Source organism: Sciurus vulgaris (genome assembly GCF_902686455.1).
Source record: "Sciurus vulgaris genome assembly, chromosome: 14".
Taxonomy (NCBI): Eukaryota; Metazoa; Chordata; class Mammalia; order Rodentia; family Sciuridae; genus Sciurus; species Sciurus vulgaris.
The window spans coordinates 77,023,102-77,047,879 of NC_136475.1; the positions used below are offsets into that span (position 1 = coordinate 77,023,102).

The 24,778-nt window shown below is 34.0% G+C and overlaps 1 protein-coding gene across 4 annotated transcripts in view; it reads right to left on the reverse strand.

Annotated features, from left to right (window-relative positions):
* BABAM2 (BRISC and BRCA1 A complex member 2) overlaps window positions 1-24,778 on the reverse strand; it is a 398,788-nt gene that overhangs the window by 329,181 nt on the left and 44,829 nt on the right. For 3 of the 4 annotated variants that reach the window (XM_079110328.1, XM_079110329.1, XM_079110326.1), the window contains exon 3: window positions 16,205-16,281. In XM_079110328.1, coding sequence (XP_078966454.1) covers window positions 16,205-16,281 — 77 coding nt within the window. Of the gene's footprint in view, window positions 1-14,104; window positions 14,127-16,204; window positions 16,282-24,778 lie in introns of those variants that run through there. The other variant, XM_079110327.1, reaches the window with a different exon arrangement.

Here is a 24,778-nt window from a genome sequence, read left to right on the forward strand (position 1 = left end):
AATTTTACATATATTTGTAAAAATAAAGGAATATTATGAAAACTTTATGCCAATAAATTCAGCAACTTAGACAAAATGGATCATTTCTTTCAAAGATACAAACTAGCAACACTCATGCAAGATGAAGTAGATAACGAGTACTTCTATATCTATAAAGGAATTTTAATTTGTATTTTAAAATCTTTCCACAAAGAAAATCCTGGCCACGTGCAGTGGCACACACCTGTAATCCTGGCAGCTTGGGAGGCTGAGGCAGGAGGAACTCAAGTTGAAAGCCAGCCTTAGCAACTTAGCAAGGCCCTAAGCAACTCAGCAAGACTCTGCCTGTCTCTGAATAAAATATAAAAAAGGGTTGGGGATGTGGCTCAGTGGTTAAGTGTCCCTAGGTTCAATCCCCAGTATCACAAAAAAAAAGAAAGAAAGAGAGAGAGAGAGAGAGAGAGAGAGAGAGAGAGAAGAAAAGAAAATCCCAGGCCCAGACTGCAACACTGGCCACTTAGGGAAACATAATACAAATTCTTCATAAACATTCATAAAAATTAAGAGAGGTGTTTATCAATTCATTCCATTCTGAAGTCATTTTTATTATGGTGCAAAAATTGGTAAAAAAAAAAATTAAAGGGAAACTATAAGCCAGTATAATTTATAAATCATACACAAATGCAAAATTGTTAACAAAATTTAATTGAATTAAACAATAATGTATAAAAATAATTAAACATCACAACTGGAGTTTATCCCAGGTATGCAAGGTAGTTCGGATATTAAAAAACTGGTCAATGAAATACACTAGATTCATAACATTAAAAAAGAAAAACCACAAAATCTTCTCAATAGATGAAGAAAAATATTTGCCCAAATCCAACATCCACTCCTCATTTTAACATATTAAACAAAACATTAAAAATTTTCAACTACTGGGAATAGAGGGAACATAGTCTAATAAAAGGCAACTCTGAAAAATATACAGCCAACATTATACTTAAAGGTGAAAAAAAGAATTCTTTTCCCCTAAAATCTGTAATAGGTAAGAGTTTCTATTCTCAACACGCTGATGTACAACACATTAGAGATTCTAGTCAGTGCACTAAAGCAACAAAAGAAATTCAAACTGGACAGGAAGAACTAAAACTGACATTCACAGATAACATAATTTTCTGTATAGAAAATTCTAAGAAATCTATAAAAAATTATAACTCAGACATGAACTTATCACAGTTGGATGATCCAAGACCAACAGATCAAAAAAAAAAAAAAAAAAAAGGAAGGAAAGAAATTATATCTCTATGTAAAAGCAATTAATAATCAGAAATTAAAATCTAAAAAGTATCACTTATACCATCAAAATATATTAAATACTTAGAAACAAAAGCTAAAAAAGTACAAGACCAGTACATCAAATACTGGGGGAAAAAAATGGGAAACTAAAAAATAGATTCCAGATTTTTTTTTAATTTTTTTTATTTTTTAATTTTTACAGACTGCATTTTGATTCATTGTACACAAATGGGGTACAACTTTTCATTTCTATGGTTGTACACAATGTAGATTCACACCATTCGTGTATTCATACATGTACATAGGGTAATGATGTCTGTCTCAGTCCACTATCTTTCCTTCCCCTACACCCTGATTCCAGATTTTATATGGAAATGCAAAGAACCTTGAATTTCCAAAACCATTTTGGAAAAACAACAAAATTGAAAGATTCATATTACCTGATTTCAAGACATCATAATACTACACTAAATAAAACAGCATATGAGCATAAAGTCATACATGTAGACCAACAAAAGAAAATAATGAAGTCCAAAAGAACCACATGTGTCAATAAATTTTTGTGAAAGTTACAAGGGCAATTAAAAGGGAGGGCACTGTTTTCAACACATGGTAACAATGTGGGGCTGGGGGTGTGACTCAGTGGTTAAGTGCCTCTGGGTTCAATCCCTGGTACCAAAAATAAGAAAAAGACACAATTTACTAATATCAGAAAGAAAAGAAGGGAGGGACATGAGTATAGATCACACAAGCAGTAAAAGCTTAAGAATGTAGTATTATGAATAATATTATACCAATAAATTTAACAACTTAGATGCAATGAACAAATTCCTTAAAACGCAATACTATAAAAACTCACTTAGGAATAATCAAATAACTTGTTACCATTATAAATGTTAAAGAATCTATATTCATAGTTAAAAACCTCTCTTTCTCTCTCCTCCCCCGCATCTCTTTCTCCCCAGCCCCCGTTCCCTCCAGGTCCAGATGGCTGCACTGGTGAATCTTCTCAAACACTTAAAGAAGAAATAAAATTAACCCTTCACGAACTCAGAAAACAAAGGGCTGAATACTTCCCAACTCATTTTATGAGGTCAGCATTACTCTGATAACAAAACTTGGCAGAAAAGTACAGAAACACAGTATCAAATATGGGTATAAGGATCCTTACAAGAATATGAGTGCACCAAATCCTGCAATACACAAAATGAATAATGCACAATGATCAAGTGGGATTAATTCCCAGAATGCAACATATGTTTAACCTTTGAAAATAGGCTTATTCATTATATTACCAGAAAAAAGGAAAAAACATATCCCAGTATACAGAGAAAAAAAACATTCAACATACTAACATTCTTTTCATAATAATAATTCTCAGCACATTAAAAGAAATGGAAACTCTCTCATAATGATAAAGGAATGCCTATACCTGACAATTACACTGGAAAGACTGAACTTCAACCTCAGGACTGGGAACAAGGCAAGGATGTCTGACCACCACTCCAACTTAGCACTGTAATGGGAGTCCTAGCCACAGCAATAAAGCAAGAATAAGAAATAAATAATACAGATTGGAAAGGAAAAAGCAAAACTGTCTTTTTCACAAGTAACATGATTATTTTTGGAAAAAAATACTTAAAGAATCTACAGAAAACAAAAAAGTTACTAGAACTAACAAGTGAGTAAGTGAATCACAAGAGAACCAGAGATACAGCAGTTTATGAGGTCAATATACCAAAATTGACTGTACTTTAATAGATAAGCAACAAAGAATCAGAAAAGGAAAGTTTAAAAAACTTACACTATTGCCTGTAATCCCAGCAGTTCAGGAGACTGACGCAGAAGGATCATGTGTTCAAAGCCAGCCTCAGCAATGGCAAGGCCCTAAGTAACGCAGTGAGACCCTGTCTCTAAATGGAACACAAAACAGGGCTGGGGATGTGGCTCAGTGGTTGAGTGCTCCTGAGTTCAATCCCTGGTAACCACCCCCCCCCCCCCAAAAAAAAAAAACCTTACACTATAAATCAGGATCAAAATTACAAAATATTTAATGGAAAGACCCTGCATGCTCATGGATAAGTAGAATTAATACTTCTAAATGGCCACACTACCGAAAGCAATATACATTCAATGTAATCTGCATCAAAATACCAATGATATTCTTCACAGAAATAAGAAAAAAGAATCCTAAAATTCATTTGGAAGAATAAAAGACCCAGAATAACCAAAGCAATTCTAAGCCCAAAAAGCAATGCTAGAGGTATCACAATACCTGATTTCAAATTATATTACAGAAATATAGTAACAAAAACTACATGAGACTAACATAAAAAAAAAAAAAAAAACACACAGACCACTGGAACAGAAGAGAAGACACAGAGGCAAACCCACATATCTACAGTCATCTGATCCTTGACAAAAGTACCAAAAACATACACTGGAGAAAAGACAGCCTCTTAAACACATGGTGCTGGAGAAACTGGGTATCCATATGTAGAAGAATGAAATTAGACCTTATCTCTCACCCTGCATAAAAATCAACTCAAAATGGATCAAAGACTTAGAAACTAGACCAGAAACTATGCAACTCCTAGAAGAAAACGTCAGTTCAACACTCCAGCATATAGGCACAGGCAAGAACTTTCTCAACAGGACCCCTAAAGCTCAGGAAATAATGCCAAGAATTAATAAGTGAGGTGGCATCAAATTAAAAGGCTTCTGCTCAGCAAAGGAAACAAGAATGGGAAGAGAGAACCTACAGAATGGGAAAAAAAAATCTTTGCTAGCTATTCTTCTGACATGATTAACATCTAGAATGTAAAAGAATTCAAAAAGCTTAACACCAAAAAGACAACCCAATTATTAAATGGACAAATGAATTAAACAAACACTTTTCAAAAGAAGAAATACGAATGGACAATAAATATATGAAAAAATGTCAACATCATTAGCAATTAGGTAAATGCAAATCAGAATTACCTTGAGATTTCATCTCATACCAGTTAGAATGCCAGTCGTCAAGAATACAAACAATGGGGGCTGGGGAGATAGCTCAGTCGGTAGAGTGCTTGCCTTGCAAGCACAAGGCCCTGGGTTTGATCCCCAGCACCCCCCCAAAAAAAAAAGAAGAAAAAAAAAAGAATACAAACAATAATAAATACTAGAGAGGATGCGGAGAAAAAGGGACACTTTTACACTGCTGATGGGATTGTAAATTCATAAAATAACTGAGGAAATAAGTATAGAGGTTCCTCAAAAGACCAGGCATGAAACCACCATATGACCAAGCTATACCACTCCTCAGTATTTATCCTAAGAATTAAAGTCATCATACTACAGTGATACATGAATATTTGTGTTTCTAACCACATAATTCACAATAGCCAAACTATGGAAACAGTCCAGATGTCCAAAAACAGATGAATGGATAAAAAGAATGTGGTATATATACACAATGGAGCTTTCTTCAGCCATAAAGAAAAGATACAATTATGTCATTTGCAAGAAAATAGATGGAACTTGAGATCATTGTGTTAAGCAAAATAATTCAGGTCAAGGGTCTTATGTTTTCCTCTCATATGTTGAAGTTAGAGAGCAAAAAAGAAAAGAAAGGTGGGGAGAATCTCATGAAAAGTAAAAGGAAATCAACAGAATAGAGGAAAGGGATGGGAAGGGATGGGGAGGGAGAGGGGAAGTACTGGGGAGTGATACTGGCCAAATTATGTTAGATTATGTACATGTGCTAATATGTAACAAATCCCACCATTATGTACAAGTATAATGCAACAATAAAAAATGTGGAAAAAATAAAAAGAACTATATAAAGTAAATAAATCATAATAACTGACACAAATATGAAATATTTAGAAGTAAATTTAATAAAATTTGTTTTAAGACACGTTCACTAAAAACTACAAAATACTGCTGAAAATAATTACAACCTAAATAAATGGAAAGGTTATCATTTGCATCTACAGGAAGACTAAATGTTATTAAGATATTAACTCTCCACAAGTTGATATCCAGAGTCAATGCATTGCTCAGCAGGACTTCTGTAACTTTTGACAAGCTGATCCTAAAACTTTTATGGAAATACAAAGGATGTAGAATAGGCAAAAGAGCTTTGAAAAAGAAGTTGTGGGACTTACACGATCTTATTTAAAGGTATCTGATAAGGCTATATGCACCAAGAGAGTGTTATTAGGTTAAAGACCAAGGAAATACAACAGAAGGTCACCCTTAAGTGGTTTAATGACAAATATATGGTCAAAATTAGATCAAAATGGATCAATATCAAATGTTGGCAAGAATATGGAATAACTGGAACACTCAATAAATTGCTATCAGTAATGTAAAATGGCACAACTACTTTGGAAAATAGTTTACCATATACTTATAAAGTTAAACATACGCTTAGCTTAAAACATAGGTTACTACTTCTAGGCATATGCCCAAGAAAAATAAAACATATTTCTACCAAAAGTCATCTATAAAAATATAAAGATAACTTTATTCACAATAGCCAAAACCTGGAAACAATCCAAATCAATAGATGAATGAATAACAAAACGACAAAAAAAAGTGAGGTACATCCATACAATCTTATACTTTGTATACTTTCTTTTATTCAAGAAAAAAAGAAACAAAGTACTGATGAAAGTAACAATATGGATGAATCGCAAAAACATCTTGCTGCATCAAAGAAGCTATATGCAAAATTCATACAGTGTATGATTCAATTTATATAAAACTCTAAAATAGGCAAAAGTATTGCATAGTTTCAGAGAAAAGCTAAGACTCAAGAGTTAAGGGAAGGGTGGTAGAAGAGACCAACTTATGGGAGGAAGGAAGTGTACTATATTTTGACTGTGGTCTAGGTTACAGGTCTTTACAACTGCCAAAATACATGGCACTTTACACTTAAAATGGGTACATTTTAGTATATGTAAAACATACCACAATATAAAAAATACATACAAGAGTGGGAAATAAATTTCTGCTTCAGAGTTCTGTTGATTAAATGAACTAACATATGCTAATTCTACTTTCTATAAAATTCATTTCAACAAGTTAGTTTGGCAATGACATCAGTCAGTTCTTAATAAACTACAATTGGCAATAAAGCCAGATTATATAGTACTATTAGCTATCACTAATCTGATTTTACACATTTAAATAAATAATGTCAGTTGCTATTCTTGAGGTATTTCTAATATTTTATGAATTCCAATAAAATAAAATATTCCGAGAGAACAAGACAAAGAAATCCTGAAAATCTAAGGGAGAGAGAATGTCTAATCCACAAAATTAGCACTTTTTACTTGCCTTTCAATGAGCATTTTTTAGAACATTCACTAAATCAAAGGTGACCTGCCTCTCTAATTAGCCTCTAAAAATACCTTGAATGCTAGATAATAATAATCTTTAAGGAAGTGAATCTTTTTTAAAAGATAAAAATAAAAGTAAAATGGACTATGCTACCAAAGAAAATTACAGTGCCTCTCAGTGTGATGTGAATTTTACATCCCTGGACACGGTGCCCAAATTTTCACTTAGTTCAACTATTGCAAACCATAGTAAAAAACAGTTAACTCCTACCTTCCTTGCAAGTGATCTTGGAGACACAAGAGAGCTAGCCTAATGAGCCTCCTAAATGGAGAGTACATTCATTATGACGGCAGATTTGTGAGTGCAAACGAAATACCATAAATGTGTCACAAAACAGACTATATTATTATTTGCTTGATTCGTCCAACTAAAGCCAAAACAGTGTGATCAAAATCAGAAGCAGGAAAAGCAGGGCCGGGAGAAGCTCAATGAGCAAATCAGTCCTGGACATATTATTGTTAGCTGAGCTCAACTGGGGTGAACTGGGAAGGTAGAATATCAGACTAGTCTTGAATGTCAGGCTAAGGAATTCAGCCCACTATAATACTGCAGGGGAAGAAGGAGAGGTTGAAGCAGAAAGATCACTAGGTTCACATTTCCCAAATAGATAGTTTCTTTTAGGTTAACATTTCCCAAATAGATTGTTTCTTTTAAACAGTACAATAAATTTTCATAAAATAATATTGCCATCCCAACAAAACTGCCACACCAGTCAGCTTTGGGACCTACTGACTGAAGTTCAGAATGTAAGGTGTAATAACAAAGCAAACAAAGTACAAAATTCTTATACATGAGATGAAATCAATAGAGTTTTGATATCTTTTTCAGCTAATGCACAAACTTCCCCACAGCACCACTGGTCCTTAAATGCCATCAGGTTGGTTACCAATTTCTGTGTGACAGTCATCATTGCCAAGTCCCTCAGTGTCTATTCTGTTTTTTGGGTTTTTTTTTTTTTTTTTTTTTTTTTTTTTTTTTTTTTTTTGAGGGGAGTATACTGGGATTGAACTCAGGAGCACTCAACCACTGAGCCACACCCCAGCCCTATTTTATATTTTATTTAGAGACAGGGTCTCACCAAGTTGCTCAGCACCTTGCTGTTGCTGAGGCTGGCTTTGAACTTGAGATCCTCCTACCTCAGCCTCCTGAGCCACTGGGATTACAGACATATGCCACCACACCTGACTGTATCAGCAAGTTTTTAGAGGGCAATGGGCACAAAAAGAATACCATTCTGAGCTTACTACACTGTCTGCTTAGAACAAATTAACCCATAACAGACCCGAGATACCAATAAGCATTGTGCTAACATGCACAAACACAGCAGCACACAGGCAGCAGTCAAACCCCTCAAGGAAGTATGGATCAAAAATGAGGCTGAATTTGAGTAGATTTAGTAAAGTAGAAGTTCCAGAATGCTATAAGCAACTTGTCTATAAAAATCTTTGCATTTATGTTTGGCCACTGTTTAGTTAAATAGTGCATTCCATTTCAATAGCAGTTCTGAAATTGGTTTCATTCTCCAAAAATTACATATTTAAATTTAGTAATGCAAAACTGAATCCTTGGAAATGAACAGTACTTCTACGGTGAACCTCTGAGGACATGAGAGAAAATGTATTATCCACATCATAATCTTTTTTTTTTTTTTTTCATACTTTTTCCTATGAAGGGAAAGAATTTCAACTTGAAACCTTTGGAGGTGACTTTTTGGCATGACTTTTTCACTCTGTCACAAATAGCTTTGATAAATATTCATCATTCCTCTCAGATGATAAACAACAGTGTTGCTCTATTGTTAAAGACAAAAAGAAATGTCAGTAGTTTCATTTGAAAGCGCTTTAGAATGAATTCCTAAAAAAAAGTAATGGATACCTGCCCAGTTCATGCTTACCTATGTTAAAACTGGCCTCTAGCAACCAAGCTGATAATAAATGATCCAGAACACCTGGTCATATGCCTGCAACACAAGTGGACACTCAGCACAAGTCACCAATCAGAACCTCTCTCCTAGGAATTTAGACTCAGTGACTTCTTCTCTGAGGACCTGCAATGGAGTCACCACGTACAGGTTGAGGAAGTCATTTTTACCCAATGTGAAAAGAAAGAGAAATGTGGGAGGAAAAGAATAAAGTGACAATAGACTATACTACACAGCAGGACACAGATGCCTACTGGCCATTATGGTGTCTACCAGCCTTCCAGACTCTGGTTCTAATCCCTGTGAGGCTGGCTATTCTTTCTGCCTTTGGGCAACATGAAATTTGCTTGATTACTTATAAAGACAAATAAACAAGTTATTTAATTTATGTTAGTTACAATGGGTTTCTTATAACCAAACAGTCTCTGATTAAAATAAATTGTTAGTATGAAATACAGAAATTTTAAACAAAAGATAATTTCAAATTTGAAACCAGTGTTAGCAAACTGTTTGATTTACTGGCCACAGACTTGCTCAATATAACTTATAATATTTCAATAATCTCTCTTCATAGTTGCATAAACAGTGTTATTCAAAGAACTTGCAGAATTAAATTTTGTCACTTCCTCATCAAACCTCATCATTGCCAGATCCAAAGAAAGAACATGGTTCGTTCATTCCACAAACACTTATTAAGCCTCTATAAATGTCAGGCACCAAGCTAGAGAATGGAAATAAAATATGAGCAAAACAGCCTCACTCCCTGCCCTATTTAAATAGGGTATGCACACAAAAATCAAATTCAATAATTTCTTCTAGAATTAAATTCTATAGAGCATGACTAGGATGGCTATTTTTACAAATACATGTTTATATGAAGCTCATGGCTCTGCCTCTGTGAATTTCGCTGTAGCTGGTAAATTTTCTCCACTTCAGTGGTGCCGTCTTAGACCTTAACATGTATTTTATTCACATCAGTCTTGATCACTGAAGATTCATGTTTCCATTCCTGTTTAAGTGAGTGTACGCTGGATCTTGTATGACTGTGAGATTGAAGGACTTCTCTTTAGTTAAGAGCTCTATCCTTTGACATTTTCCAAGAGTATCTTATACAAATTGGCAACTCTCTCTATAGCCAGCAGTTGTCTCTTCACATTAAAAGAACTGAGGAAATAATAACATCTTTCCTAATGTACTATAATCTTCTGGCTTTTTAAATTTCAATTACTTAATTTTAAATATGGGTAATTCTGCAGGAATCAATTCATGGAATCATGGGTAAAAACATGCCCTCTATTTTGCCTTTCTTTCTCATCAACAGCACAAAGTTTCCTTTATTCACAGATGAAACAGATTTAGACAAGGAGTGTTTTCTACTACATAAAATATTCTGAAATATAAATTTTAGTTATATGCTATTTCATTAATCTGCTTTCAGAGGGCAGAGCAAATATACAAAGACAAAATTGGTTCAGAATCCAAATCTGCAAAGTACTGTATGTCCTTCCTGTTTTCTGAATTGTTAAGAGCAATGTTCCAATTACAAATTCCTTGTATAATAAATAACTTCTAACGACTGAATTTCTGTTGGCAAAAGGCTGATACAAGTAACAGAATGCTGCGTTCTTCATAACACTACAACCAACAAAAACCTGAACACTACAATTCATTAATTCATGCATGTATTCACTCCATTCCTTCCACAAATATTTAGCTGAATATCTCTAGTGCACTAGGAACTGAAGAAACAATAAACAATACAGCCTCATTTCTAACTTCACTAAGTTTAAAGTTATGAAATAAAATTCCTGTGAATTCCAAATACATCAATTGAACTTTGGTTAAAATTATAGTTTAAACCACATGCCACAGTTTTCAATGGAATTTAATGAGGAAAATTTAAATAAGAAATTGTTTACAGGGCTGGGGTTGTGGCTCAGTGGTAGAGTGCTTGCCTGGGATGTGGGAGGCAATGGGTTTGATCTTCAGCACCATGTAAAAAAATTAAATAAAACAAAGGTATTTGTGTCCATCTATAACAAAAAAAAAGAAAGAAATTGTTTACATAAATGTTTTAAGACTGCAAAGAACTAAGTTAGCCATTACCCTTTGCTGAGAAACAAAAAAGAAGAAAGTGAAGATTTATCTATTATTCACCAAACAGTACAATTTAACCCTGTTCTAATTCATTTTCCTCTAATCATAAAATTAAGTTTCATTCTAGGTCTTTTTCTTAAAAGGCGTTTCTGTGGGCTGGGGAGATAGCTCAGTTGGTAGAGTGCTTGCCTTGCGTGCACAAGGCCCTGAGTTCGATCCCCAGCACCACAAAAAAAAAAAAAAAAAAAAAAAAAAAAAAGGCGTTTCTGTTTGCTGTGATAGTTATCGTACAAGTACTATAAAACTATATAACCTTACATTTAACTATGTTTGTGTTAGCAAACTACATTTGATAAAATGTTTGTTGTTGAGAATTATATTTGTTCATCTAAAGATGAATGAATATTATGTTGGTTATGAGAGGTTGGATTCAATCACAAGTCTTGTGATAATTAACTACTATGACATTATTGATCTTGGATGCAATAGATTAAAGGTTATAAAAATTGATGAAGTAGGAACATACCTAAAGTCTTCATCTTTGCAAGGATTTTTGGAAGTAAAATAAAAGAATGACTTAAGAAAAAGTGAATGAATCTAACATAATTTTAAAGCAATGCAATATGTTCCTGTTTTCAAAGATTCTTTAAAAATTCATGACTCGCTATGAATGATTTGTTCTTTACAATAAATTCTGGTTAATATAGTAAATCTTCTATTTCCATGAATTTCAAGTTACAAAGAGTGAAAATATACTAATTACTGAGGATAATAAAATATCTAATTGTCCTACATTATTACTATCAACACACCATGACTCAAACCCTCCTAATAATGTTTATGAAAGATTATAACCAGAACTAATTTTGAAATAATTTTCATACAAGTAAAGTTACAAAGAAAGAAATGACCATGGCTAAATATCATACAAATTAAGGAACATAAAAAATATTGCTTTGTAAGCACTGACAAAAAACAAATTTATGTGGGCAGGTATGAAAAACACCAGCCCAATAAAGATAGCTCAAGTGAATTCACTTGAGTTTTAACTACACAGTCAAAGGGTGTGTTTTGATTTTCTAGGTTAATGTGTATTTTACAATGTTTACAGAGACCAGTGACTTATACTTCATAATTTATGTGGCTCATTTGTTTATTTTTGATGTCTATCACATTTTCAACAAATATTAAAAACCAATTTCTGTCTGAACATTTGAATAAGTTTATGAGTTGGCCGCTGTATTAGAGCACACGGGTACCCCAAAGGATGCAAATTTGAGAGGATAATTTTTTCAAACAAAAGGCAAAATGCTACCTTAAATACTACACCTTCCCAAAGAAATGAATTTCCCAATTAAATTTATATATAATACCACCTTCTAATCTGCTAAATAAAATCTTTCTCTGAGACTGCACTCCCTGACACACCCTAGGGTTATAACACTGAACTTAAGCATATGACCAACATTCTTCAGAAAGCATTCCTAAATTAAGCCAAGTTTTTCAGAAGGGTGAAAAGTCATCCATCTAATTCAATGAACTTGAAATATAATTTCCATGATCAATTACATTTTTCTTTTATATGGGCTGCTTAAGGCTAGGACTTTCTTTAGACTCACTTTAGTGTAAGAACCCCAATATATAGTGGCTATTAATTCACTCATTAAAGAGCACATGATGGCTTAAATTAAGTCCTTAAGATACAGTGATATCAAGCAATAGTTGGACAGAACATGATTACAAATAATGAATGCCAGCAATAGGATTAATCATAAATGTTATAAAAGATTTCCTATGAAAATCTTACAGTAATGCGAGGATACAGAATATTAGTAAATGTTTGCTAACATAAACTCATACAGCTAGAAAGATGCTTATGAAATCACATTATTTCTGTCTCAAAACTATGAACTGACCACATACATTTATTTCTTCTTTCTTCTGAGCACTGCCACCTGCTTAATAAGATAGATAGATAGATAGATAGATAGATAGATAGATAGATAGATAGATAGATAGATGGATAGATAGATAAAAATTCAAAATAACAGGAGGGTAAAGAGGAAGGGAAGAAAGTAGCAATAAGTATATGAGAAATTACAACAAAATTCTGGAAGGCAGAATGCAGATGAAAATACAGTAATGGACAAGACAGGGCAAAGGAAGCTTTGTCCTGCAATAATGTGAGGACTAGGCTATTGATAAGAAGGAAGCCATCTGTACTGGTAAACCCCTACCAACTTGAAGGGGAGGCAAGAGTAAGACACTGGGCTATGAACAAGGATATTAACTAGAAGCTCCTCAGGGAATAGTATATATACCACCTCAAAAATGTGGCCAGCTATGTATCCCCAGTGGAAAAATACAAGAAACTCACTGAATAAACAGGACTATTTGAAAAACTGTGAAACTACAAAATATGACACATAGGGACTCTCATACCATCAGCTGGCCCATCATTCACTTAAAACCTCCATAAGCCCTGCTTACCTAATAAGGAGCCCTAATCAGTATTTTATTGACTATCTTAAATATATATGAATGTCTTTTATTATTCCTATAGAATAACAGAGTAAAAAAAAGATTATAAACAAAATTATACTCCCTGTGGAAAATTAAAATAACTTAAGTAACAAAACATTTTTTAAATCTCTACATTTTCGTCTTTGAAAGATTTTTAAAAGACACCATAAATATCAAATAAGAACAAGAAGCTGTAAAAGGAACAGAGAGCAAGAAAGAGTTCTTTGAAAGTAAGATAGCTAAATTGTGACCATGGAAATAAAATATGAGCAGCAGGGCTACAGAAAAGGCAGAAAATGGAGAGAGAGGAACAGAATCTGAACAAGTTATTTGAGACTGGGTTTCAGCAAGTTAAATAGGTGAGCTGTTTACTAAAGAATAATTCTACAAAACACAGAATCCACAATACCTAGATTCAACAAAACAAGGTAAAACACAAGAGAATAATAAAGGCAAATCCTAAATTGGTTTTTATGCAGGGGCAGACTACAGAGTAATCACTCAAGCAATTTATAAACAAAGCACTGAAGAAAATTATAGTTTTAGAACAGACAATAAATTATCAATCTTGAAAAAGCAAAAGGAAAATAACAGATGACAAAAGTAGGAAGGCAAAAGAAGAGGAATAAAAGGAAAGACAGGGGCTTAAATCTTCACCCTATACAGTACAGAGCCAAAAGACACTATCTATTGTTCATATGAAACAAAATAAGTGTTTATCATTATTGCATAGCAAATATCATTAAGTAAGAACAATGCTAACTCTGTGCCTTGCACTAAGAACTTTTAGAGGCTGTTCATTTAACCATATCATACAGGGTTTAAGGTGATCTTTAAAAAAATAAAGTAAAAATTGGGGGGGCTAAGGATATAGCTCAGTGGTAGAGCACTTGCCTAGCATGCGCAAGGCCTTCGGTTCAATCCCAGCACTACAAGAAAAAGTAAAAAAAAATTCTAAGTTACAGGGTAACCAACACAGGAATGTCAACAGTGATATAATTACATTAAAGGGGAAGACTGACACAAGGGTTAGAGTGAAAATAGACTGATGCCTCATTTTCCAGGTGAGGAAGTCTAAGTGTAATAATGTCTCCAAATGTAAATCAAGAAAGGGAGGACACACTGGGGTTGTGACTCAGCAGCAGAGCGCTCACCTAGCATGTATGGAGACACTAGGTTTGATCTTCAGCACCACATAAAAATAAATAAAATATTTATTTAAAAAAAAAGAAGGAAACAGAGTTAAAAGCATATTACTTAGAGAAATGGAGCTCACCCCAGAAGAACTAAACTAAAACAATTTTCTTGTTTTAATTGTAAGTTGTTCTCTAAGGAAACAGGTCTGGGAGAGGGGAGACATGGGAAAGAAGACTACTGCTATCAAATACAAAATAATTTCAGTACTATTTCCTTTTATATGTATTTAGTTGCAGATGGACACAACACCTTCATTTTGTTTGTTTATTTTTTTAATATGGTGCTGAGGATTGAACCCAGGGCCTCACACATGCTAGGCTTTACCACTGAGCTACAATCCCACACCCACCATTTCCATTTTTAACTATGTGAGTGATTTACTTTGATCATTTCTTTTAAATTTAGCTAATATCTTTTCAAAACAAGCAGCAATCTAATTTGTCCTACTACCTCAAACAGGTGAAATTCTTTAGTATTTTAATGGTTTCTAAAGAATAGTCTAATAATGCAAAGTTAACAAATCAGCATGTCCTAAATTTCTCATTCAATGTTGCATTTGATAAATTCATATAAAGTAATTCTAGAAAATGCTAACATGTGGTCCATCTTTAATGCCTATGCACTGTATTTCTCTTTAAGAATAGAGAGATTTTAACACCCTGTTCACCAAGACTGTAGGTTCAAGACAGAAAATTCCTGGTCAGATTATGGATACTAACAAACCAAAGCTCTTGTCAGTTCTACACCAGGCTAGCATTTTAGTACTGGTAACAGTGGCAGAAAAGGCTGATGCTACCCAGGTGAGATGCTGTAGAGGCTAGACTAAATCCAGTTGTATGTCTTGCACACTATCTAGTCAAGGCAACACACCTGTGGTCCAGGGACATTCAGTTTAGCCTGCATAATGTTGGCCCCCACTAGATTTTTAATTTTGAAAAAGTAGCCAACATCTAAAACTGATAGAATTCATACAAAAATTGTGACTTTCACCTTCTGTGTCAATAGAGGTAGCCCCCTCAGAGACAGGATGTCCCAATTTTTCACACACAGTCTGCTTCCCTCATTTATGTTACAACTCTGACCCTCATCAGCCATTTGCATTTCTGACTTGCTAAAAAAAGATTACATGTTAACATGCCTAAACCATGTCAAGAGTCTTTGAGGAAGGACTCACAGTCAGGGCACAACTGGAAATGCATCAGTGACAATGGTTTCTAGCATCAGTGGCTCCAGAAGAAGGTTAGAAGTACTGCTGAACAGCAGTCTGTCCTACCTAAAAACTCTCTAAATAGGTATTTTAAAGTAGTGGATCTCTTTATTGGGGTATTATAGAAGAGCTACTTATGGAAAAAATATATATATATATGTATATATATATATGTGTGTGTGCATGTGTGTGTGTGTGTAAGAATTATTGTGCATGCCTAAACATTAAGAATATCTAGGGCTAGGATTATAGCTCAGTGGTACAGTGCTTGCCTGGCACATGTGAGACACTGGGTTCAAACCTCAGCACCACATATAAATAAATAAAATAAAGGTATTGTGTCCATCAACAACTAAAAATATTTTTAAAAAACAATATATGTACATGCCCATTTCCCTATAAATTATTCCCTGCCAACTGCCTTCCTTTTAACAGAACTAGGATTGAATGACAAATAAGAAAAGTGGTATCCAGTCAGTTGATCAGTAGCAAAAGATATACTTAATGGCTAGAAATAAAAACTAAAGCACAATGTCCAATAATTAACAACATAATCTCTATTTGGAGCAAAAGAGTCATAATTTACTTACATTTTAATGTTTCTCCAGCATATGGTATATGCAGTTTGAATCGGTCACAGTTAGGTCCAGGAGTCAATGATGTACAGCTTTAAAAAAAAAAGAGAGAGAGAGAAGAAAAGATCATTTATTTATTTATTTATTTTTTATCGTAAACAAATGAGATACATGTTGTTTCTGTTTGTACATGGAGTAACAGCATACTATTTGCATATTCATACATTTACATAGAGTAATGATGTTTGATTCATTCCGTTATTTTTTTCCTTCCCCCCACCCCTCCCACCTCTCTTAAGAAAAGATTTTTTAAGTGAACTTTTTAAAATCTCACTTATTTATAATATTTAGTAAAGTAAATAAAAAGTGAACCTTACAGACAAAAAGTTAAAATATTGGCTCACAGAACAAAATAAGTCTAATGATCATGGAGGTCAAAACAATAAGTCTTAACCTAAAACAAATAATTTGTTTACCTCGCAATGAAACTTATATGCCTTCTAACAACAAACACCAACAGAGCTTCAACTGCTTTCCTCAAAGAAGTATATATTGACTTTTAAAACTATGTATATGATCCAAACAGGTCTCTACTCTTTGTTGCCAAGAATTATAAAAGAAAAGTAATTTTATGATCATATTTTAAACAGACTCTTAGCTTTCACTCTCAGAACAGAAAAGAGCCCACTTTGGGCCTTTTTCTGGTACCAGATGGTTTTCTTTCTTTCCATAAAGGTATAATGCTTCATCTAGATTTGGCACACTGTAACTTTCATCTGCAGGAAAGCAAAACGAATTATACTTGGTTTCGGATAAAATGTAAATGTAAGAAGAGGGGGGTGGTTGAGTTAATCACCAAGGACTCAATGTTTTCGGTGTCTTTTTAATCTACTACTTCACAAAGTTCTACAACATTCTTTGTTCTACACATCTACTTTACATCTTACGATCTTACAAGTCAGAACTTCAACTGCATAACAAGAGTACTGGCTCATAAGTTAATAAAATGCTATCATGAAGCAACTGAGGAAGTTAGATGTCTTTTTTTTTTTTTTTTTTTTTTAAGAGTGAAAGGAATAGGATTTACTCAAGTGTGACAGAAACAGAACTTACAGGGGCAAGAGGTGACCCCAACAGAGGTTGCCCTTCATTTCATTTTTAAAAAGTGAGGTTTTTAATTTATTGAGTAAAGCAAAGGAGCTAATTTTCTCTCATAATTCCAATCCTGACTCTGAAGCTAATGTGAAAATAACCTGCAAAAGTAGTTTAAAGAATGGAAACACAGAGGAATAAATGCACAATTTCCCTAGATGGTCACTTTGAAGGGAAAAGACCATATGAAAATAAAGTCAAGAAATGCTGGCTTTAAAGAAACTATCTCAGTCTCATATCAGATTTACTTTTTCCAAAATTATTTGAACATAAAAGAAAAAAAAATGAGAAAGATGCTTTAACTCAGGTATTGTTAACATAAATCTCTAGATTATTCCTCTTTACATTCAAGGATCAAAAAAAGGTTTTTAGATTAAAAACTAAACAAAGTTGTATTAGCAACTGAATAGTAACCTATTTAAATTTTTCACCAATTTTAAAAACCCATTCTTCATTTCCTTTCAGTATAAAATATTCTTCAGAGCACATTTTACAAAAGGCACCAAAACATTTCCCTTTTATAGTTTGGATATTACTTATTCAAAATGCTAAGGACTCTAAGCATTTAAGATTTCAGATTTCTTCATATTTTAGAATATCTTGCACATACATAATGGAATATCTTAGGGATAGAACCCTAATCTAAACACAAAATGCATTTGTTTCACACATGCCTTCTCCACCATATGTTTAAGGTGAATTTTATACAGTAATTTTAGTGCACCTGCATTTTGACAGCAACCTGTCACATGAGGTCAGAAGGGGAATTCACCACTTGTGGCATCATGAGGGCACTCAAAAAGTTTTAAATTTTGAAAGATTTTGGATTTGGCATTTCCAGATTAGGAATGTTCAATTATAGTAAACCATTTTCTAGCCCACAACACAGCAATTATTTGAAAGGACTTATGGAAAACCCATAAATTCTAGCATTAAAAAATATAAAGGTAATCGAATGATAGTAATGACCCTATAAGCAACACTAACAATATCCAACCTGCAGAAAATGACAGAAAACACCCTTCACAACAGTGTTTTGGGGCTTGAAGATAAACTCATCTACCTATATAACTTAAACACTGAATTCAGCAGTAGTACAGGAAATCCTCAAGATTAATCTGATTCTGGTTTGCTTGAACACAAGAACCAAATTTCACTCTACCTGCCATGTGAAATTGTTTTTTCTGAACATTTACTGTTGGGCCATACTTTATTTTCTGCTTTACCAGGACTGGGAAAGTGTTTCTGTGCCCTGCCATTTCACCTTCCTCCCTTATCACAGCAACAGGTGGTTCTAGAAACCACAGGGTGTTGAAAAGGACATTTCTCCATCTGAGTGATTAATTCACTCTTGTTAGGTTTTGGTTTTTTGTTTGTTTGTTTGTTTGTTTCTAAATCAGATAAGACAGACTGAGCATTGTTCTAGGTGTCAGGAATAGAGGTGGCCAAGAGAGACAAGACTATAATCTATTGGTACTTCAACTTTATTGAGGAAAGAAGAAATGATAAACAAGAGACAAAGATAGTTTAAGATTGCTAAATGTCATGAAGATAATAAAACAGGGTGCTGCAAAACAGAATGAAGCTCCTTTACAATGGAAAATCAACAAAGACCTCTAGAAGAGGAGAAATCCCAAACCTAAGTAACACTAAGGGGTCAACCATGCAACGTTCTGGGAAGAGCATTCCAGGCAGAGGAAACAGTGGGTGCAGGATCACGTCTGATATGTCTGGCAAGAAATCTTTACATATCTGGGCAAAGAAGCTGGAGCAGAGTAGATGAGGGAGGAAATAGCAAAAGAGGAAGACAAAAGGTAAGCAAGGGATATGTCAATAGTGCAGGGTCTTGCAAGCAGTGGCAATAAATTCAGTTTTTATGCCAAGCACATAAGAGGGTTTTTAACAGAAGAGTAACATCTGATTCTAAGATTTTAAGAAATTACTGTGTCTACAAGTTAAAAAAAAAAAAAAAAACTAAAAGGCTGGGGCTATAATTCAATGGCAGAGTGCTTGCCTGGCATGTGTGAGGCACTGGGTTCCATCCTTAGCACCACCTAAAAATAAACAAATAAAATAAAGTCATGCTGTCCATCTACAACTACAAAAAAATTTTTTAAAAAAAGACTGTAAGAAAATAAAAATGAAAAGACCAGACAGGAGACCATAGAAGGCAAGAAACATGAGGAATGCTGGGACTAGTCTGGCAGCAATGGGAATGGAGACAAATGCATTTGCTACGTAGGGAGAAACAGAGGAGAAAGTTCAGGGAAAAGGGAAACCAAGAGTGAGAAGTGCACGAAGGTAACCAGATCTTCCATGGGAACAGTCAGGTAGATGGATGCTGGCATCATCAAAATTCTGTTTGCTGTAATGGCAACATAGCCTTCTTATGTAGCTCCACCACTCAGCTACAACCCCAGCCGAAGAGGGACTTTTTTTTGGGGGGGAGGGTAAGTGGGTACTAGGGATTGAACTCAGGGGCACTCGACCACTGAACCACATCCCCAGCCCTCATTTATATTTTATTTAGAGACAGGGTCTCACTGAGTTGCTTCGCACCCTAGCTTTTGCTGAAGCTGGCTTTGAACTCAGGATCCTCCAGAGCCACAGGGATTACAGACGGGTACCACAGCATCCAGTTCCAAGTGGGAATTTTTGATGACATCAGAGGAAGTAGTTTACTCCAGTACTTTATTATAGAAATAGAAGTTGACTAGTGATAAAATAAAATGCTAAGCATAATAACCTTTGCACACTCTCCTCCCTACAGGTTTATATTTTACATTTAATCATATAATTCCTAGTATTATTTATGTATTTCCCCTAATTGTGCTTTGTTTATTCAACCAGATTATAAAATTCTTGATGCCAACAACTGTTTTGTAATTAAAAAAAAAAAAAAATCCCAATACAGCATATAGCACATGCTAAACATCCAGCATTGGCAAAATTTGTTTTTCAGCTTTTATTTTTTTAGTTATTCTTTTTAGATCTACATGACAGTAGAATATATTTTGGCATATTATACTGACATGGAGTATAACTTACCATTCTTGCAGTTGCACACAATGAGAAGTTAAACTGGTTGTGTATTCATATATGAACATAGTCAAGTTATGCAGACTCATTCTACTGTCTTTCCTATTCCTATCCTCCCTCCCTTCCCTTCATAATTTCAATATTAAAGGGAAGACTACCAGAATTAGTGAAAAATGTGAATTACACATTCTTAAATGATATTTTATTAAGTACCCATAATAATGCAAAGTAAAAGCTGACAAAACATTGCCAAAAAGAGGTTCTTTACTATATGCACTAATGAAAAGTATTTATTGGTAAGTATAAAAACTGTCTACATGTAAACCAATGATGCAAAAGAGAAAATAAAATCACTGTAATTTGATTACTTAGGATCTACAATGTTGACACTATTAACTGATTTAGCAAACTCTTTAAATAAATTTTTTAAATGGTGAAAAGTAAAGTTAGATTTGATTTTTCTTGAAAATTATTATGTGTTCACACCTATTATTAATCCCAGAGATTTGGGAAGCCAAGACAGAAGGATCACAAGTTTGAGGCTAGAGCCTCTGCAACTTAAATGATAAAATTTTTAAAAGGGGTTGGAGGTATAGCTCAGTGGTAGAGCACCCCTAGATTCAACCCCCAGTACTACAAAAATAGAAATAAATTTTATGTTTCTAGTTACTGAGCTATGATTCAAATTATTAAGGTTTTCCTATAAAAAGGGAAAGTTGGCAATTTCACTACGTAGGATTTTAGTGACACTCAAGAATTAATGTGGATTAACAAACTACATGAAAGTATTCTACAACCTTTAACACATCAGTATTTTTAAGACAATGCAAAATACAAGAAAATACATTCTTTCTGGCTAAGGGTAAACCTATTATTTGACACTGTCTGGAAAAAACAGTGATTTAGACCATTTCTATTCTTTAAGCCACCTAAAAAGAACAAAGTAGATGAATCCAGGGTTCCTTCCCCGAGTCTGCGTCAATTTCCTTTACCCTGGCTATTAATTTACCATTTGGCATGCTCTCCTACACAGCTTCCTGTTTTCTTGATAGTGACGTTTGTGCTTGACCAATATTTAACATCAGCTGAAAAGGAAGTTTTCAGCGTTGGCAACCTAAAATAACAGGTGACTATGAAATAAAATAGACTCAAAGACCAATAACTCCCTGGTAAACTTTTAAGTCACAAACTGAAGTGAAAAACTGTTAGCTGATATTCACATTTTCATTTTATAGAACTAATTTTTTGTTTGTTTGTTTAAATCTAACATCAGTAACTTCACTCAGATCAAATCATTTTCAAATCATCATGGTTTCCAGACAGTAAAAAATCTAAAAGACTGACACAGAGTAGCTTGACTTCTAAATAACCTACAAAATGCAAAAGCATTCTAACTTCTGATTCAAGGACAGCTTTGGAAGAAAATCATAACCCATTTAGTTGACTACATCGAATCCCACAGGATCAAGTCTTAGGCCCTTCTCCAAGGAAAGGTAAGAATTAAAACTGATAAAAGAAAGCATAATTTTTTACATTGTTCTCCAGGGGCATGGGACTATCAACCTATAACATACAATATACCTGATATGCCAAGTATATCCTCTATATCTCCAAAGTCTAAAAACTATTTCTAGACCCTACTAGAAAATAATGTATTTAATTCCTAGCACTAGATTCCAAAATGCCATTATCAAAACAAATGACTCATCCAGAATGTTTTAAAAATTACAAAATTAAAATATTCAAGAAAACGTGTTTGCCAGTTCATGTGGCATCAAGTTATGCCAAGTTTCTATGCCCTATCTCCATTTACAAATGATAAAGTTTCAATTTTACTCTAGAGTAGTATTTTTAAATGTTGGTAGGTGTTCCTATAACAAAAGTGTGGTTTCAATTACAATAAATTTCAGTAAGAATGACGGGCTCAAATACTATTTTTAACAGTTAACTAGGATGGGGAAAATCCTTTCACTTTTTTAGATAGACATTTAGCCCATTAATTTTTAACCTTTCTTCTTTTCTAAAATGAAAATTTAATTCACTCTGTTCACAGAATAATGGAGAAAATGAGTAGGATTATCCCAACCAGCTAAATGATAGAATTAAATATCTACTCATGATTTTAAAACTCTATTGTTGACAAGAATGAAAAGGAGTATCCTTAATCTGATAAAGACTACCTACAAAAACAAAACAAAACAAAACAAAAAAAAACCTACAGCAACATCAGACTTAACAAAATATTAGGTTTTTTCCTTGGAGATAATGAAACAAGGATATCTACTCTCACCACTTTCATTCCACATTGTAATGGAGGTCCTAACCAGGGCAGAGAAGTATGGAGAAAGGAATAAACACTGAAAAGGAAGAAATAAAACCATATTATTTGCAGAAAGCACATGCATGTAGAAAATTTGTTAAATCTTCACATGCACAATCATAATTAATATGTGAGTTAGCAAAGTTGCTTGAAAAAGAACATGCAGAAAATCTACTATATTTCTATATACCATCAAAAATAAATTAGAGGCCAAGAGCAGTGGCACACACCTGTAATCCCAGTAGCTTGGGAGGCTGAGGCAGGAGGATCACGAGTTCAAAGCCAGCCTCAGCAAAAGCAAGGCACTAAGCAACTCTGTGAGGCCCTGTTTCTAAATAAAATACAAAATAGGGTTGGGGATGTGGCTCAATGGCCCAGTGCCCAATCCTGGGTATCAAAAAAAAAAAAAAAAAAAAAATCAATTAGAAAATAAATTTTCACAAAGATGCCAACTAAAATAATATCAAATGGGCTGCGGATGGAGTGCATATAGAAAGCTGGCCTAGCATGCAAGCCTCTTGATTGCCAGCACCTCAGAAAAATAAAATAACATAAAAGTGATCAAATGTATAAAAATAAATGTCACAAAAGATGTGCAAATTATCAAGAATACAAGCAATAATAAGTGTTGGTGAGAATGTGAGGGAAAAGGTACACTCACACATTGTTGGTGGGACTGCAGAGTAGTGAAACCACTTCGGAAAGCAGTATGGAGATTCCTCAGAAAACTTGGGATGGAACCACCATTTGATCTGGCTATTCTACTCCTTGGCACATACCCAAAGAACTTAAAATCAGCATACTACAGTGATGAAGCCACAACAATGTGTATAGCAGCTCAATTCACAATAGCAAAACTATGGAAGCAACCTAGATGCCTTTTGACAGATGAATGGATAAAGAAAATGTGGTACATATACACAAGGGAATATTACTTAGTCTTTAAAGAAGAACGAAATTATGGCATTTGCAGGTGAATGGATGGAACTGGAGAAGATCATGCTAAGTGAAATAAGCCAATTCCAAAAAACCAAAGGCCAAATGTTTTCTCTGATAAGCAGATGCTAGTCCATAGTCGGGGGTGGGTAGGGAAGAATGAAGGAACTTTGGATTGCACAGAGGGAAGTGAGAGGAAGGGTGGGTAAGGAGGGGATGGGAAGGATGGTAGACTGAGACAGACATTATTACCCTATACACATGTATGAAAAGAATTTTTTTAAAGAATATCACTGTCAAAAAAAGTTAATAAAAAAAAAAATAAAAATTTTTAAAAAACAAAAACAAAAGATGTGTAAGATCTTTATGCAGAAAGTTATTACTGTATTAAAAGAAAAATAAAGAAGACAAATTATACATGACCAGTGTAACTCCACATCATGTACAACTACAAAAATGGGAAGTTATACTACTCCATGTATGTATGATATGTCAAAATACATTCTACTGTCATGTATAACTAAAAACAATTTTTTTAAAAAAGAAAACAAATAAGTAGAGATATCATGTTTGTGGATTAAAAGACTCATCATGAAAAGATGTCAGTTCTCTCTAAATTGATCTGGAAGCTGAAAAGAGAGTTCTAATACATAAATAGAATGCCAAGAACCAAAAATAGATGAGATTTTCATGAAAAAATTGGTAGGAGTATTTACAATAGCCAAAGGATGGAAGCAATCCAAAAGGTCCACCTATGAATACTGGATAAACAAAATGTGGTATATATACATACCTACAATGGAATATTATTCAGCCTTAAAAAGGAAGGAAATTTTGACACCACAACCTGGATAAACCTTGAAGACATTTTGCTACATGAAACAAGCCAGTCATAAAAGGACAAATACTACATAATTCCATTTTCATGAGGCACCTAAAGAAGGCAAATTTATTCAGACAAAAAGTAAAATGGCATTTGCCAATGGCTGAGGGAAGGTGAACACAGGGAGCTGATATTTAATAGGACAGAATTTCAGTGGGGGAAAATGAAGTTCCTGGGATGGATGGTCGTGACGGATGTAGAACAATTTGAGTATTTTTATTGCCATAGAACTTTCTTTTTAACATTTAAGAAATAGTAA